The sequence below is a fragment of the Protopterus annectens genome, chromosome 4.part0, assembly GCF_019279795.1.
Source record: "Protopterus annectens isolate FY-2018-M chromosome 4.part0, PAN1.0, whole genome shotgun sequence".
In the NCBI taxonomy this organism is placed as follows: Eukaryota; Metazoa; Chordata; order Ceratodontiformes; family Protopteridae; genus Protopterus; species Protopterus annectens.
In genome coordinates, this window is record NC_056733.1 from 1,769,615,598 (window position 1) to 1,769,635,412 (window position 19,815).

Here is a 19,815-nt window from a genome sequence, read left to right on the forward strand (position 1 = left end):
GTTTAATAGATAGGTGGGGAAGCACCAGTGTCATTTTTATTTTAGTTATTATTGGCCCATGATCTGAAATAGTTATTGGATACGTATCAAAACTTTCAATTAAATGCACATGTTCACATGTTCATGTGAAACATAATTTTTGTCTAGCCTAGCCCAGTTTTTGTATATTCGGGAATAATATGCAAATTCTCGTCAAGTTCCTACTACTAAATTCACATTTTCCATACCAATTATTTTCATAATTTTTTTTAGAAAATCTACCCACTTTTGTTATATTTTCTTTTCTAGGCCCCCATATATGTCCTTACTGTTGAATCAAATTCCAGTCCTCATCTATAACTAATATACACTGCTGAAAGATGATTGTTTCTCCCAGAATTGTATTAAGCTCCATTGTAGCAGTTTTAGGTGGAATATAAATACATGCCAACATAATCCTCCTACCTTGCCAGTAGCCCTTTACTACTACAAATCTACCATTATTATCTTTGTTTCCATCTTCTATCACTACTAGAACTCCTCTGGCAATTAATATAAGTACCCCCTTTTCTTTTATTGCAGATAGTCCACTGAATAACCATCCTAAAATCCTTTATTTATCAAGTTCACATGCTCGTTTCTTTCCAGCTGTGTCTCCTGTAGCATAGCTATTTGCACTGTACATTTTTTAATATAGTTCAATACGCTTTCTTTTTTGTATATACCTGTGAGGCCATTCATATTTAAAGATAATACGGAAAGTCTTGCCATTATGATAAGAAGTTGTTATTACCACCTGTTCTGTATAAAAGATTTTTTTAAATTTCTAGTTTTACCTTTTGTGTTACATTCATAACTGTTTGGCAGGTTGATCTTTTATACAACTGTTTCATGTCTTATCCATTTGAACCTATGTCACATCTTACAATACTTTTTGTTTTAATGAAATCCCTGAAATAAACAAAAAAACACAACCTAGAACACCCCTATAACCTATTAACTTAATACAAATACACACTATGTACTGCATATTCTTACAGTCACTGCTCTATTAATGTTATCAAAATGTGTCTCTTCTCCACAAAACCACACTGATCCATATCTATCAATTCTGGCATCAGCTTTGCCATGCATTTAGCCATTATAGACATAAACATTTTATAATCATGGTTTAAAAATCAAAATGGGCCTATATGAAGCTGGATCTAATGGGTCTTTATCACCTTTAGGTATTACAGCCACCACAGATTTCTTCCAGGATGTTGGTGCTTCACTTTCTTTTTACAAAAGCTATACAAAACCTTCCAGATTTTTATCACTTTCTTCCCTCTTAGCTTCCAATCTTCCATAGGAATACCATCTATTCCTGAAGACTTTTCTACATCACCATCATCTCCTCCTATCCTGTTAGTAATTGAGCCTCATCTACCTCTAACCTTGGCATATTTAAATCTCCCATACACATTCTCATTTGTACTTTTTCTTGATTGCCATATTTCTCTGTTTTACATAGATTTTCATAAAATTTCCAAAATATTTTTTTAAATGTCTAGTTTTACCTTTTGTGTTACATTCATAACTAATGTTTGGCAGGTTGATCTTTTATGCAACTGTTTCTTGTCTTATCCATTTGAACATATGGCACATCTTACAATACTTTTTGTTTTAATGAAAGCCCTGAAATAAACAAAAAAACACAACCTAGAACACCCCTATAACCTATTAACTTAATACAAATACACAATGCTATGTACTGCTTCAAAAAATTAAGTTTAATTCTCCTGATGGGAACAATTGTCCCAGACTAACAGCTACACTCAAAGGCTTGAATTGACCTATTGTGACAGCCTCTCTTTACCCCAGGCCAGTAATCAAGGAGCCTCAATCTTCAGCACTAACAATGGTGAGAGATAGTCACTAAAAACAGGAATGAATTTACACAGTATTTTCAAATGCAGCTCTCTGCATGAAACACAATTTCTCCCAAGAGCACACTCCATAAGAAGGCTGAAACATGCATGTCCACAGCTAGGGAGTTTGGCTTTATTGGCCTGAAATTATCCACAAATAGACTTAAAAGCAAAAGTAAAAGAAAAGTCATGGACATTCAGAATTGCCATTTAGCTGAAACACCCGATGTCCGTAAAGGGTAATTTGCATATTTTCCATGTTGCCTCTGATACAAGAGGTTTAAGATATTGCACAGTGGAAAGTCTAGCTTTGCTCGATTTTTCTTTTTGTGTTTTTAACCATTTAATTTTCCTGTGTGACCTTTATACTCATTGTTTTAGTTAGTTGGGATATTTTGTAGACAGCCTAATGTTTATGGATATTAGTTGAGTATGACAACCCTGTGTTTCCCAGAGTTAAACATTCCTCTTATGCTGTGCTGATGATGCCATAAGAAGGCAGAAACATGCATGTCCACAGCTAGAGGGTTTGGGCTTTCAGAATTGCCATTTAGCTGAAACACCTGATGTCCTTAAAGGGTAATTTGCATATATCCCTATTTTGCCTCTGATACAAGAGGTTTAAGGTATCACATAGTGGAAAGTCTAGCTTTGCTAGATTTTTCTTTTTGCAATTTTTAACTATTTGGTTTTTCTGTGTGACCTTTATACTCATTGATTTAGTTTCCCAAGAGCACAAAGGGAACATGCTCTACTGGGACTGTACTTTGTCTCTTCAGATCCCATACAAGACTCACTTTGGAGCACTGTGTCCCAGATCCAAGTTGCTGATGCACCCACACCTGGGTATTTGATTTTTACACACAGACACACTCTTGGGAAAGGCTGGTACAGATTCACTAGCTGTACCCCTGCTGCCCAGACTATAAGGTAACCTTGCTGCCACCAGTCAACCACTGTCCGGCTCTTACCAAGGTATACAATTATGCTAATTAATATCAATACTAACATAAATAATAGAGTATAACCAAAGCAGCCAGGCTTTTCAGAGTGGCCAAGGCATCACTAAAATAAGCACAAGTACTCTCAAGAAGTTAAAAGTGTTCACTAAAAGACCAGCCACAATGAAGGGTATAAAAATGTTTAATAATAAGTAATAAAACAGAAAACATGAGAATACTAAATATCAAAGTAGAGTAAACATCAGTGTTTCAATCATGGGGAAATAAAAATAACACAGTTGGACAGATTCAAACTGATGCAGAAAAACAATACTCAACTAATCTCATTGTATTTCCTGACTGTCTAAAGAATAACTGTCACCCATACAGCAAGGCAAGATTAGATGCTGAGATACTTACTTCCACAAGGCAAGGTGATCAACTTCCCATTACTGAACTGAACTGACTGCACTATGATAACTGTCAGGTTCCAAAGAAAACCAAACAAAATAACCCACTGTGTGAATTCCATCCTCTCAGTACTGGTTATAGAATGACATCACATTTGATCACCTGACTCTAGTACAGTACACTCTTAGAGGTTTTCTACAATCAGTTGCAGTAGTTTGAAAATTATAGAACAATTTCAAAAACTTCTACTCTTCCCTTCCAGAATCCTTTCGTTAAACATAAAGATTTAATCAGTTATAATAACACTGTTGATACATTTTAACACAAGCATCTGTATAGGTCAGTGTGACAGTCAAATGACACAGAATTATTTATAAAAACTCCAGATAACTATTCTGGCATATGTTACACATGCACTGCCAATTCTCCCTGGCATAGATGGCACATTGTCACTTCTGCCCCCCCCCCCCCCTGAAGACTCAAGCTAGTTTTTCAAGTGACCCTGAAAAAACATTGCTTGTGAGAAATGGACCTGTCTGGGAACACATTAACCCATACCCTGTGTTGACAGCCTGTCTGCATTGGAATTGCTGACCTCAGTATTGTGCTGTACTATCATGTCATATGCCTGCAACCCTAGGCTCCACCTGAATAACTTGGCATTTTGGTGGCTGAGTCTTTGTAGCCATGTTAGGAGATTGTGGTCTGTAACTACAGTGAATTTCCTTCCATACAGATAAGGCTTACGTTTCTGCAGTGCTCATACTATGGCTAGACATTATTTTTCTACAGCTGCATAACTTTCCTCTCTGTGTTGAAGACTATGGCTGAAGTACACAAATGGGTGCTCTTCTTCCTCTGGGGAACCTTGGCTGAGTACAGCCCCCACCCCATGGTTTGAAACATCCACCTGCACAACAAATTATTTGCTGTAATCTGTAAGATTAAAGCTGTAAACTGTAAGATCCCTAACTTCAAGCTTAATGAATTTGTTAACTATGCAAGACATTGAATGCATTTATGTGTAACTATTCTACATAATGTTATCTCTAATATTAACTATCAGTTGTATCGAAATTGTATAATGCATCTTGGAGCTTTTCTCCCTGGGCCTCCACTGAAAATGGGTAAATTCAGCCCAGTGGACTTCCCCGGTAATCAAACTGCAAATAAATAAATAAATAATCTGGACTGGCTAACATGAGGGGGGTCTTTCCAAAGCCTCTTTAAGCTTGTGGAATGCCTGATTATAGGCTGGGATCCACACTACCTTATCTGGCCTGTTTTTCCTTATCAAGCTTGTGAGGGGAGCAGCTATTGTACTATAACTGGGGAAGAACTTTCAGCAGTACCCCACTATCCTCAAGAATGTCTTCACCTGCTTTTTAGTAAAGGGCAGGTCACTCCTGAATAGCTTCCACTTTGGCAGGTTCTGGCTTAATCTAATCACTCCCCATTCTATGTCCCAGGTAGGAAATCTCTGCCATACCCACCTGACATTTACTGGGCTTAATGGTCAACCCTGCCCTTTTCAGTCTACCCAGGACCTCCCTGACATGCTGTAGATGCTCTTGCCAGGAATGACTGTAGATGGCAATATCATCCAGGTAAGCAAGGGCACAATCTCCTGCTCCTGCTAGGATACAATCTTCCAGCCTTTGGAAGGTTTTTGGGGCATTTTTCATCTCAAAAGGCATCTTCGTGAACTCATATAATCCAAAAGGAAGGAGTCACAAAGGCCGACCTTTCTCTAGCAATGGGAGTCAAGGGCACCTGCCAGTATCCCTTGGTCAGATCAGTAGTGGTCAGGTACTTAGCCCCATCCAACTACTCTAAGGCTTCATCTGTCCTAGGCAGGGGTGAGCATCTGACTCTGTGTGACTGTTTAGTTTTCTGTAGTCCATGCAGAATCTGATGCAACCATCCTTCTTTGGTACGAGTACCACTGGGGAAAACCCAGGGACTGCTGGCCTCCTGGATTACCCTCAGTTCCAACATTTCCTGTATCTCCTCCCTAACAGTCTGTCTGAATCACTGCTTCTCCTTTTCTTCAGCCTCCAAATGTCACAGGCTCTTTTTGGTCTCCAAATGTCACAGTTCATGCTAACACTGCTTCTCCTTTTCTTCAGCCTCCAATCATCGCAGGCTCTTTTTGGTCTCCAAATGTCACAGTTCATGCTAACACTGCTTCTCCTTTTCTTCAGCCTCCAAACATCACAGGCTCTTTTTTGGTCTCCAAATGTCACAGTTCATGCTGACACTGCTTCCCCTTTTCTTCAGCCTCCAGTTCAAGTCTCTTTAACTCCAAATGGATTTTTAAGTCCTCTGAGGAAAAGGTGAACTGTCCTGTTTCTGAAGACCTCACATCCCCAATACCAGACTGGTTGCCCTCCTGACCACTGGTCTGAACTGCAGCTGTGATTAAAGCTGAAATCATTTCTTCTTTAGTCTGCTTAGTCCTTTGCCTTGGCCAATTGGTGCTTTGCCAGCTTACCATAATCTTCTGCTGACAACTTTCCCCTGATTTCCCTGACTAAACTAAACTAACAAAAATTAATCAAACTGTTGTGACAACTGAAACTCTGAATGTTTACCTTGCGGCTGTCGAGAGTAAACACACCTTCAGTAACAACTGCACATAGGCTACTGAAGTTCAATTAATAACCCACCACTCTGACATCAATATGTGATGGACTCTCTTTACACCAGGCCAGTAATCAAAGAGGCTAGATCCTCACACTGACACTGGTGAGAGATAGTCACTAAAAACAGGTATGGATTGATACAGTGTTTTCAATGCAGCTCTCTGCATCAAACACAATTTCCTACAAGAGCACACAGGGAACATGCTCTACTGGGACTCTCTGTCTCTCCAGATCCCAAACAAGACTCACTTTGGAGCACTGTGTCACAGTTCCAAGTAGCTGATACACCAACACCTGGGTATTTGATTTACACACACAAATATACTCCTGGGAAAGGCTGGTACAAATTTACTAGCTGTACCCCTTCTGTCCAGAATATAGGGTAACCTTGCTGCCACTAGTCAACCACTGTCAGGCTCTTACCAAGGTATGCAATTATACTGAGTAAAATCAATACTAACATAAATGGTAGAGTGCAACCAAAGCAGCTGGGCTTTTCAGAGTGGACAAGGCATCACTAAAATAAGCACAGGTACTCTCAAGATGTTAAAAGTGTTCTCTATAAGACCAGCCACAATGAAAGGTATAAAATATTTAATAATAAAATAGAAAACATGAGAATACTAAATATCAAACTACAATAAACAGAGTTTCAATCACAGCAGAAATAAAAATAACACAGTTGGACAGATTCAAACTGATGCAAAAAAAACAATACTCAACTAATCTCTCTGTATTTCCTGACTGTCTAAAAAATAACTGTTCCCTAGCTAACTTAATTAATACAGCAAGGCAAGATTAGATGCTGAGATACTTACTTCCACAAGGCAAGGTGATCAGCTTCCAACTACTGAACTGAACTTATTTTACTGTCATAACTGTCACAGATTTTTATATCAGGTTCCAAAGAAAACAAAACAAGCTGGTGTGTGAGTTCTATCCTCTCAGTGCTGGTTATAGAATGACACAACACATCTGATCACCTGACTCTAGTACAGAATACAGTCAGAGCTAATCTAAGATCTGTTGCAGTATTTGAAAATTATAGAACAACTTCAAAAACCTCTACTCTTCCCTTCCAGAATTCTTTGTTTAAACATAAACATGTAACAGGTACAATAACACTGTTGATACATGTTTAACACAAGCACCTGTACAAGTCCGTGTGATAGTCAAATGGCACAAAATTATTTACAAAACTCCAGCTAATTATACTGGCATTTGTTAAACATGCACTGCCCTATTCTCCATGGCATAGATGGCAATGTCAAACATTGTCACACCTGTAATGAAGGTTAACCATGCTTAAATGCTTGGTACAGACTGTGCTTCCACTTACACTAGGTGATGTCTGTTTTTGTCTTATTTTTATTCCTCTCCCAGATTTAGAAAACAACTTGAATGCTTTCAGAAAAAACATTATCTTTTAGTCATTGAAATAAAAAGTTGCACATGCAGTCTTCATAGGTTCATAGGTTCATACTAGGCTATCTGCCCTAGGGCATTTATAAGCCTAACCAGAATGTGTTTGGCTTTCGCCACCCATTTTAAATTTATTTTGCTATGCCCTTTTTCGAGGTTAGTATACTGTGCCTCTATCTAACAGTGACACAGAAGTGATACCCGGGGTAAACCTATGATCTCCCATCCACTCATCAAGATTCCTCTTGAAGAGAGTCAATAAGGGACTCTGCCTAACCTGGACTGGGATTTTATTCCAGAGTGAAGGGAGCCTCTGGGTTATGAATCTGTCCCTCCAGCATGTCCTATTTCTTTCAGTGCTGAGGTTCAAGTCTCTCAAGCACGTAGCTTGATGGGATTTGGATTTTCTGAGGTGCAGCATGTCCATTAATTCCGGGTTGGACATGGCTTTATACGTCAGGCACAGATCGCCTCTGAACAGGCGGTATGCCACTGAGTAGAGCTGGAGTTTCTTTAACCGGGCAGCATATGGCATCTGTTTCAGCCCTTTGATCCTCTTGGTGAGGTACTTTTGGGGTCTTTCCAGTTGCTGCAGGTGTCTGGTAAGGTACATCCCAAAAGGGGCATTGTACTCAATTATGGGCCTGATGAGTAAAGAGGCACGATGACATCCCCTGATCTAAATGTGAATCCCTTCATGATTAGGTGGGCTATATAAAATGTTTTTCTAACCACTTTGGCTACGTGGTTGTCAAATGAGAGATTGCTATCAACTTGGGTCCCCAGGTCCCTAATTACTTCTTCTGTACTTAATGGATTACCACCTATGTGGTAATTTGTGAGCACTTTGTTTTTACCAAAGGGGATGACTATACACTTTTTGGCATTTAGCTTGAGGCCATGGCTCTGGCACCAGTTGTCTGTTTCTATGAGGCCCTTTTGGAGGATGCTTGTGTCGGCTGGAGAATCGATTATGGCACCCAGTTTGCAGTCATCTGCGAACTTGGTCAGCCACAGTCCTTCCGTGTTGGCCTGTACCTCTGAGAAATATATACCGAACAAGAGAGGTCCCAGGACTGAGCCTTGTGGGACACCACTTGTAACTGGTTTGGAGTCTGACATGGTTCCAGCAATTCTAACCATGTGGGTTCTGTCCTTGAGCCAGTTTGCAATCCATCTAGTGACATAGGGGTTTATATTTAAGCTGGTGAGCTTATCTATAATGCCCGAGTGGGGTATTGTATCAAAGGCTTTTGCGAGGTCCAGGTAGGCTGTGTGGACCACCTTCCCCTCGTCAATGGCCTTGGTGACTGTTTCAAAGAAATCAACCAGGTTTAAGAGGCAGGATCTGCCCTTAACAAAGCCGAACTGAGTAGGATCCAGTGTCTGTAGGTCCCCAATATCTTTATTTATGAGGTCCATGATGATCCTTTCCATAGCTTTGCAGACCAAGCTAGTCAGGCTTATGGGGCGATAGTTTCCAGGATCTGTTGAGGCACCACCTTTATGGAGAGGGACCACTGTTGCTGTACGCCACTCTTTGGTCACATATCCTGTAGTAAGGCTGAGATTGAACAGTAGTTTTATGTTTGGGTTTAGCTCTTCTTGGAGTTCATGTAGGACGTAGCCCGGGACACCGTCTGGTCCCATTGATGCTGTGTTTTTTGCTTTGGAGAGGGTGGCTCTTACCTGAGCATCTGAGATGTCAGGGGGGCAGCACTCTGCTGGGATAGATATTTTCCCTTTTGGTGGGGTGGGGGGGAGAAGTTTGCGCTGAACCTGTCAGCTAGGATGTTGGCAATGTCTGTGGGTTCAGTGTATTTTTTGTCATTTTGGACTAATTCTGAGCATATCTGGGAATTACCACCCAGGTTCCTAACATAACTAAAGAAAGCCTTGTGATTATCCTTAGTGTCCTGAGCAATTTTTCTCTCGAAGCTGGCCTTAGACAATTTTATGAGGGCCCGTAGTTTTTTGCTAATACTGATCAGTGATGCCTTCCCTTTTTGGGATTTTGCTTAGTAACTTCCTCCTTCTATTGTATAGTTTGTTTATGGCTGGGGTCCACCAGACAGGATGTCTGCCTTTGGAGGATTGGGTCTTGGTTTTATTTGGGATCGCATGATCCATGCATTCCTGAAGGTGTTCATAGAATGCGTTTATAAAGGATTCTGCGGTCTGGGCTGTATTTTCCACAGGCCCGGGGGCTTTGAAGGATTCCACCTCGGTTTTGAGGAGTGTGAAATTTGCTTTAGAGAAGTTTTTCACTGTGGTTTTCTGGGCAGGGGGTGGGGTCGGGATGTGAATATCCAGTGAGATTAGTTTATGGTCTGATCTTACCAGTAAGGGATACACTTCTGGTCTGGAGCATAGAGTCCTCATGTTGGTGATGATCAGGTCCAGTATGTTTTCTCCTCTTGTGGGAGTGGTAACAAGTTGTTCCATAGCATTTGAGTTTATAAATTCTAGGAACCTTTGGGCTAGGGTGTTGGAGCTAGAGTAATGCTCCCAGTCTATGTTTGGGTAGTTGAAGTCGCCCAATATAATGGTGTTTGGAGAGACCTTCACATTTTCCAGTGTTCTCAGGAAGGCCGAGTGGGGTTCCTGGGTTTGGGAGGGTGGTCTGTAGCAGGCTATAAACTGGAAGGCAGTTTTACCCACTGTTAGTTGCACATAGATAGTCTCTGATGCTTCGTGCTTTGCCACCAACCTGGAGGTGTGGGTATCTTTGATGAATATCGATACTCCCCCTCCTTTTGTGGTTCGGTCCAAGTTTTGGGGCCAAAAAGCATGGTATGAGGTATAACCTGGTAGTGCTGGGGTGCTCTTGGGACCCCTGAACCAGGTTTCTGTTACTGCACAGATATCGATGTTCTCCATGCTAAGGAGAGTTTTGAGTGCGTGCATCTTGAGGTTTAGACTTCTGGCGTTGAGTAGCATTACTCTTAGTTTCTTATCCCTTGTGATACCTACGGAGGTGGGTTTGTCTTTTGAGCCTTGCCTAAAAAAGGCACTTTGGGGGTAGCAAGAGCCTTTGCCAATATCCGAAAGCCCAGGGGTGACAGGTGCAAGCCATCCCTAGCGAAGCATCGTGGCTTGTCGAGCATATCATCCCAAGCTGACAGGCATTGATCCCCTTTGAATGACACCAGTACTTAAGCCAATTGTTGAAATTGATCATCTTGTCTTCATATTGTGGCATCATTCTTGGTGAGGGTAAGATGCTACTCAAGGTCAGGGTCATACCGGCCTGGGCTACATGCTCAGAGAGCTCCTTTATGTCTCTTTTCATGTAGTCCAGGGAGGTACATCTCAGGTCATTCACACCAGCATGGACAATGACTGAGTCATATTTGTACTTGCCTTGGAGTGACCTGAGTGCTTGTGTTATATGGCGGATCCTAGCGCCCGATAGGCTGCTCACCGTGACCCTCTCCTTGTTCAGCCTGGTGAGCGGAACGTCAGTGTGCCTGACGATAGAGTCACCTATTACAAGTGTATCAGGTGTGTTGTTTAGTCTTAAGGGCTGTGACTGTTCGGCACACTGGCTTTGTGAGATATGTGTTGCACGTGTTTTGTTTTGGGGTAGCGGTTGCTTGGGTGTCTGCTTTGGAGGCTATGGCAATGTTCTTACTGCTCAAACTGTGTGAAACAGGATACAAAAACAGCTGCTACAATTATTTAAACTTAATAAGCTATGACCACCGTGATGTGGCATTCACATCACAATTAATAGACTGAATATCTTTCTCAAATGACCTCGAGTACCAGATCTAATCATGCCTCTGGTAACCACTCTTTTATGAATCATGTAATTACAAACTAATCTGATATTAATAGACAACTTGCAATTCTCCCTCTAAATATGAATGACCTTCCTTATTTTTTAACTCCAACTATTACTTTCCACAATAGATCCAAATAACACAACTATTTTTGGAATTCTTTCTGACTTGCAACAAACTGACTTTGTCTGGGCTGTAATATGCTTGCATCTTTCTTCTTAGCTGAGGAAGGAAGGCAGACAAGGAAAAAATAAATGGGTAAGGATTCTTATCAATGCTTGACACTTGAAACTGATGCCCAGACTAAATGGAAAAAGCTGTCTGACATTACCTCAGGATGTATCGATGTGTACCTGAGAAATGAAATTCAAACACACACACACACACACACACACACTCTCTCTCTTGTATATATATATATATATATATATATATATATATATATATATATATATATATATATATATATATATAAAATGTGTGTGTGTGTGTGTGTGTGTGTGTGTGTGTGTGTGTGTGTGTGTGTGTGTGTGTGTGTGTGTGTGTGTGTGTGTCTGAATGCATTGCCTTTAATTGGAAACTCACATCAATAAAACTAAAAATGTCATAAAAATATATTGACTGCATATATGGTCAAAAACAAGTAAAGAAAACAAAAGCAATCAGTTTTACAGGGGGCAAGCCCCCTTTATCCCCCAGATAGGAGACCACCTCCGACACTATTAAATATACCAACTCTGAGATCACACAACTGTGGGGGGGTAACAAACTTTCTTACCCCATTATTTAATGATCTTTAACTAAAACATGCTGCCATCAATAACATACTACTCAATGAAAATGAATGTGTTTAAAAATACAACAAACTCCTTTTTAGCCAACTTAATCAATGACTAAAGAAACTGTCTGTCAATCATCATCCACCTCATGGCCATACAGATAATTCATTCCCCATTATTTAGACAAAGAGCTGAATGTAAGGGGCCATAATTTATACTGCCATCAGAGGTGGTTCAAGGATTTTCTTTTTTTTGCCCTAACTCCTATGTGCACCCAGCAAGGAGTCAGGGACTGGCATGCAATGAGCTGATTGGAGAAGATACCCCCTCAGTTTCATGAGAAGCATTCCTCCAAGCAGCACTGCCCCTACTCCTGAAGTATAGTTGATGGCGTCTAAGGTCTCCACCAGCACCAGGGAGATTAGACAACCCAGTGTGGCCCTGACAACCCCTGAGAGAAGTGAGAGGGCCATTTCCCTTCACTCTCTCCCGAGTGGCACCTCCAATGCCAGGGTCACTAACTGAACCCCAGTTGCATGTGTCACAGTCAAGGATTCATATCTCTGCACAATGGAGCCAGACTAAAACAAGTGTGATATTACTGCTTGTTCTCCTGGCTGTTAGACAGAGGTAATTTTATTTTAAATAATTCTTTTTTATTGTTTTAACTACCCTGTTATTCAGCAATATCTCTTTATATGTTATATATTTTGTGTATTTTTAAGATTATAGCTCTTGGAAGTTGATATGCCAGTTAAAAAGGAAAAACATGGTAGTTACATGTTTCTTTTCCTCACCAAGAAGCTGTGTTCTGTCTTGCTGTTGATGAAGTTCTCTGTGAGCTATACAGGTGTACTGACTGTATGATTAGTGTTGTACAAGTCACTAATGCATCAAATGCCATTAAAACTTCTCAGATTTTCTTTGAGGATGAAATGAAGTTAAATTTTGATTTGCATCTGCACACATAACTGTTGATGAAGTAAAGCTTCGGCTCTGTACGGTTGTAATTTGATCTCTCAATTTCAAGTCCATACTCCTAAAACATCAAAACCTTTTAGTTATACATAATGTAGTAGAACCGCTCAAAATAAATGATTAAGCTCCTACACTCCCACCCCCTAAAACTTATACATACCAACCACACAGCTGCACAACACTTAGGAAAGAGTCCTTAAAAAACAGTGTATAGTTAGTTGTCCATGGCAGGGAGATGTTTCATTCTAACATGACAGAGCAAGTGATATCTGAGATCTTAAGCACTGAGAACTCATTGAGTAACCTAAAATAAAGTCAATTTAACATGCAGGGTGAACAAAATATAGATATGTAGCTCATGTTGCATTTAATAAAAGCTGAAGACTATTACCGGAAAGCAACATGTTAAATAAATGACAACTTTATACAAACATCAAGTTTTTTCTCATTACAAGGTGCATCATCTTCCCTTTAATCCAATCCCCAAGACTATCACATTAAAAAAACATAGTTAAAGCACGACTCTCAGTAATTTCTGTCTGAAGCCCATTCTGCAGTTTTTCTACAGAAGTTTTTTGTGTGCATATGCATGTGCGTATATGTGAGCATGTGTGTGTTTGTGTATGTGTGTATGTGTATGAAGTCTACCTTTATTTCCTTCTGGCATTTGTCACATCATGTCATTATGTATGCCTGTAGGGGTAATTATATCTCAAACTTTTATGACTTTAAGAAACAAAGTACTTAGGTAGGTCATTGATTCAAGCAACACAGTCAATTAAAACGTTTTCGACCTTTGTACTGACTGCAGTCAGTTGTTTTACATGTGTGCTATCAGTCACACCTTAGCTTCAAAATGTGGCTTTGAACCATATATTTGGGTCTGAACAAAATCCATGAAAAAGTTACTTTTTTCCAGCCTAACATTCAAATGTTAACTTAAAATGTTGCATAAGATATGGCTAGTAACTAAAAGGATGTCGTTACAAAATAAAAAATTAACACCTTTCTCAGAGACAATATAAAGTATGAACTTAGTTTCACTGTAGTTAATTGGGGAGATATTGCCATAGTAAATGTTTTTCTCAGCAGTGTGTACTGTGTTCCCATAAAAATACATCAGTAATATAGAAAACGTTGACTGTAAGATGAAATTACATCAGTGTAGCAGCTTCCTCCCATCAGACCATATCAACTTAATGCAATGCATAGACATTAATTAGTATTATAGAAAAAAAACATGACATGATGACAAACATTTTTTTTCTGAGTGTGGCTGCCCTTTAAAGACCAAACATTTAACTTTTATAAGCACCTGATGCTGAAAAAAAGATGCTGCCTTAATATGGTAATAGCTACTTATTAATCTGACCTATCAACAATTCCACAGAAAATACTACTTATTTTAAATCTTTAGACCAAAGACTACAGGTTAACCTTTTATATGATATTTAAATAATGCATGTCTAGGCAATTGCTTCACTAAAATATTGTCTCTCTTTTCCAATTTAGGATGGAAAAAAAACATAGCAAAATTTAATGAGAAACACAACAACCTACTGAAGCAAAAGGCATCTCAGAAACTGCATGTATTAATTCCACTCAGTGGAGTGATATATGACAAATTAAATGAGGCAGACAACAACATAATATTCCAGGAGAACACTCCAGAAATTTCACTTGATAGAGGAGGTGTCCAAAGAAGGACTTACAAACAAAGTGTGTACCAGATACTAGATGAAGATAAAAGGGTAAGACTTCTATGATATTTGTTTTTGTATGCATTTCTTTGTTAATGCGTTGTCACTCTTCCATTCCTCATCTGTCCAGTGTGATCCCAATTAATTGCCTACAGGCAGAACAAAAACAAAATACATGTGCTTCCTTTATGGGCACCTCTTTGATGCCCTTTTGCCAACTACAGTGATGTCAGTAGTGAGGTACAGAAAATACTTAGGTATAGGCATGTCAGGTAACCTGGAAGAGGGCAACAGTATCCCATTACAAGTCCCACCATCTACTTCTGTAATTCACATCACATGTGGCTGTATTCAGACAATTGCAATATTACGGATTCCTTAATTTTATTTAATGTGGCAATTCCAGATCCTATTCCTAGAACTCAGGTGCCTCTTTTATGGTCTATCCTGGCTATTGCCAGAAAGATAATCACAATGAACTGTAAAAGTAAAAACATCCCCTTTTTCAGATTTTTTTGTCTAGCGAAAAGTGTATGTAACAAAAAATTACAAATCATATATAATAGAACCAAGAATGTCACTCATAAGAAATTATCTTGGCAAAAACGTAAAGATTTTTTTAGAAAAATGTTAGTGGTATTGTTTAATATTATCATTTGTTATGGACTTTGTATAAGTCTATTTGTTCTATTTGATGATTGAATTTTTTATTTTGTATTTTCTTTCTTTATGTGAACTTAAAATGCAATAAAAAGGTTATAAAGAAAAGAATGCTTTTTAACCAATTTTACAGCACTAGCATAGGTTATGAATATGGATGACTGATAGCACACATGTAAAACGACTGACTGCAGTCAGTACAAAGGCCGAAAACTTTTTAATTAATGTGTGGCTTAAATCAATGAACTACCTAAGTACTTTGTTTCTTAAAGTCATAAAAGTTTGAGATATAATTACCCCTACAAGCATACATAATGACATGATGTGACAAATGCCAGAAGGAAATAAAGGTAGACTTCATACACATACACATACACACGCACACAAACATACACATACATGCATATGCATGCAAAATACTTCTGTAGAAAAACTGCAGAATGGGCTTCAGACAGAAATTACTGAGAGTCCTGCTGTAACTATGTTTTTTTTAATGTGATAGTTTTGGGGTTGGATTAAAGGGAAGATGATGGACCTTTTAATGAGAAAAAACGATGTTTGTACAGAGTTGTCATTTATTTAACATGTTGCGTTCCAGTAATAGTCTGCAGGCTTTTATTGAATACAACATGAGCTACAAAACTATATTTTGTTCACCCTGCATATTAGCATAATGTCTTCATTAACTATATATAGTGCTATTACTGCTCACATTTGCACCTCACATATCTAATGAAGATATATTTGTTTGTGCATATTTACTGGGAAATGTCTGTGATGATATTCTTATTGAAGGTATCCCAGTCAGAGCATCTGTAAGGCAAATCTCATCTTCTAGGGTCTTGGGTGAAACTCCATCTAGCTGATATTCTCACACATAACATTAGCAATACCAGAATCATTAAAATTCATTTTGAAAAGACATTGAAAACCTTGCTAAACTACATTCTGTAACTCCTTTATGTGTATCACATATTCTTTTCTTGATAAGTTCTACATTTGGTTTGCCGCCAGTGCTTTTAGATAATGTACTCAGATAAATTTGGCGGTTAGCAGACAGGAGTAAGGTTGTGAGCTGTTAACAAGTTACTTCCTGTTGAACAGGGTTTGATTCTTCAGCCTTTACAAACTTTCAAAGAAATCCCTACGTAAGTCACTTAACTGAGCAGTGCATTGAGACAACAGGGAATTTGTCTGGGCTCCTCAGTGTTCTCCAGGTCTTCAAAATCCATGCTTCAGATGAGATGTTAAACCAAGGTCCCATAGCAACTACCTTTGAGCCAACACTGCTCATTTTATTGCATTTATGCTTAGTGTGAAAACAGTTTTTGGTGCTCTTCTGCTTTTGATGTAGTAAAAATATTCACATAAAGCAGGAAAATGAAAATGAAAACTCTTTAGTAAAAAGTGCAGTATGTAACATTCCCTGTTACACTCTACAGAAAACTTGCATAAATATTTCATGTGTGCAGAGCCCATGATTTCATGTCATATTATATTGTATGCAATGCCCTTGTATTACTTGAAGAGCACAGATAGCATTATAAAATTGATAAAAATATAGTTTTGCTACAGTAAAGCTCATACATATGAACCTCACTATAACAAGCTTACTGTAGTGAGGTTGTTATGTATGACCCTTGCTGTTATGAGTAAAGCTTGCACTGTTACACAAAAGGAAGCCATGATGAAACTCAACTAGAAACCTGCTGTTTTGAAAGTTGTGACACTCTTGACATTACCAAGCAACTAACTACAAGTAAGCAAAAGAGTTTAACAAAGCAAAGTAGCTTATAATTTTAAAGATGTTGGTTGATTAGAGGTACATTTAGCTTTCAGCTGCTTTCTGTATGGCAGTGTGAAGTGGGTTAAAGCTTTTAAAACTGTTAACACACTTTGAGCATCAATGCTTTTTAAAATTGGTAATACACTGTAGCAGCTAAAATTCGGTATGTATTACAAAGAATTATGACCAGGTCTCCGAGCATAACTTCAGTTTGTTATGCATTATACAAATTAATTTAAATAAAATTCACCTTTTGAGCTTTACACTCCAGTTGACTTCATGGAATCCACTTCTCACACACACAAAACAAAGTGGTTATGATCACAGACCCTATAATCTGCATATTTTATAGATACTGTGATAGTCTAACAGTTTTGAAATTATTAGGCCTTATGTAAGTGTGAGTATCTGACTCTCAAGTGTAGTCATAAGCAAGGTTAGGTGTTACATTTGTGTTCTGATCCAGTTCAAAAGGTTTTAAAAATGAATAGTATCTTGTTGTAGTGTCTGTTATCCGAAATATTTAAAAATGAAAAGTGTTTTGTTACAGTGTGTCAGTTGTATGGAATGGTAATTGTAAGACTTTTTACATCTTTACCCACATAATGTTCAAGGAAAATACTTCCCTTGTCCTGCCTGTTTCCCCTGTCCTAAATGAAATTTGATTTAATAGTTTTTTCTTATGACTGGCATACATTTATAATTTACTTGTCCCCTGATTATCAGTTTCATCAGGAATCACCTTGGTATGTGTTACTGATGAAATGTTCTTATATATGTATTTAAACATCAGACCTGCTGGCTTTATGCCCATCATAAACTGTATAGCATTTCTGCAACCCCTTAGAAATGTGAAAACATGTTTTTTGCACATTTTTTGTGTTAGCAATTCTTAGGTTTTTTCTAACATTTTCATGAACACTTCCACTGCTCCATTTGCCAGACACCTTACCTGCATTACCATTCCATGCCTTATTCCCAATATAATCATCTCTGATCTAACAATTTAATAGCTGGGTGCCTGTTTGAAGACTTGGAGAAGGAAGTTAGAATGTAATACTATGCATTTTTAATATTTAGACATTTAATTATTATTATTTTTATGCATTTATTGACCGTGACATCTCTCTGGATGCAAGTGTCCATTTTCAGAAGCAAGTCGTGAACATTATCTGGTTAAATGACTAGTTCAGAATCACACAATATGTAAAGGGAGGTAAAAAGCCAAACTCTGTACCCTGGATTGCAGGAAGTGGATTGGTAGCAGCTTAAAGCCTTAACCACCAATTGTTTAAGTCTCTATAAAGTTATTTGGTGTGGATATTGTTGATATGTAGCTACCATGCTATGTAAAGGCTGAAAGGATATTTTGGATACTGTATTTGTGCCTGTGAATGATCGGGGGGGGGGGGGGCATAGATATGAAGACTCAATATTAATGTTAATATGTTTTGAAGAAGTCCACTAACATCCAGGTAAATGTAAGGCTATAACCATTCTACAGCTAAGTGAGGATATATACACTAAATGTATTTTGTGTTTTATGAAACATCAGGAATCCCCTCACCTAGATGCTAGAAATGTGTTATTATCATATCTAGCTGTTGGTGTGAGAACCCACCTTAGTAGAAACATGAAATGCACTAATGAAAACGAAACCCAGGAAAACAGTATGTTCAGATGAAGTCACAGCAGAGCTGATTGAGATATTGTGTGTTAGGGCAGGAATGACTCCTGAGGGTACTCATCAGAGTAAGGAAAAAGAGGTGTATCCCATATGACTGAAGGATAATCTTTATAGTTGCAGTGTACAAGAATAAAGGAGGATATTTGCAACTATGGAAGGTAGAGAGGCTCCAGGCTCCTGTCACACTGCATGAAAGTGAGGGAGAGGGTGATTGATAAACAAATATGCAGACTAGTATGAAGTAAGATGGGAGAGGAGCAGTTCAGATTCAGATCAGGATGTAGCCAACTGACCTGATGTATGCAATGAGACAGATAGAGGCGAAGGAGCTAGAGCTGAGGAAATAACCGAACCGAGCGTTCCTAGAGTTGGAGTATTATACAACAAGATCCCAAGAAAGGGATTTCTGCAGTCCTGCAATATTTGAAAGTCACAGACATTTTGACAGAATTAGTGCAGGTTGTGAGGAAGGACCCAATGATACAGATACATACGAACAGTGCTTGGATTCACAGAGGGATTCCCAGTGGGACTGGATGTACATCAAAGTTCAGCTGAGAGCCCACTCATGTTCATACTGGTGGTGACTATATCAGCAAACATGTCAGGGGAGGCAGATCAACAAAGCTGCTGAATGAACAGGAACTTCAGCAAATGACAGGGAATGAGAATACAAAACTGAAGGTACATGGGATGAAACTGAAAACAGGCAAGACAGCGGTTGGTCAAAACAGCAACAGGGATATCAAATGAGGCAAGAAAGAGGTGGCTAGGAACATATTTTTTGGGAGTGTAATAAGCTGGTGGACTTTAGGGACTCCCTGTGAACTGCTTTGTTGTAGATGCTGGGGGAGTGGACTGGATTGACTAGGGAGATTATTTTTTGAGCTATGATACAGAATCATAATTGCCTAGACATAGTAAAGCCTTGCTGAGTCTAATTATGGATGCTGCCAAAAACGCAATTACTAGAAAATGGAAATCAAAGTCTAGAAGAACTTTACTAGAAGTAGTGAGTATAGTAACAGAGATAAAACAACTGGGATTGGGATCTTTAGAAAAGGGACGGAGCAAACTTCATAGAAAAAAATGAGAATTGTGGGAAAAATATATGCAGAGAAGGAACGAGATT

General features: G+C 38.8%; 1 protein-coding gene across 1 annotated transcript in view; it reads left to right on the forward strand.

Annotated features, from left to right (window-relative positions):
- The window catches only part of LOC122800488 (stimulator of interferon genes protein-like), a 132,665-nt gene that overhangs the window by 71,886 nt on the left and 40,964 nt on the right, over positions 1–19,815 (forward strand). Inside the window, exon 5 of the mRNA XM_044069928.1 lies at positions 14,363–14,601. Coding sequence (XP_043925863.1) covers positions 14,363–14,601 — 239 coding nt within the window. The remainder of the gene's footprint in view (positions 1–14,362; positions 14,602–19,815) is intronic.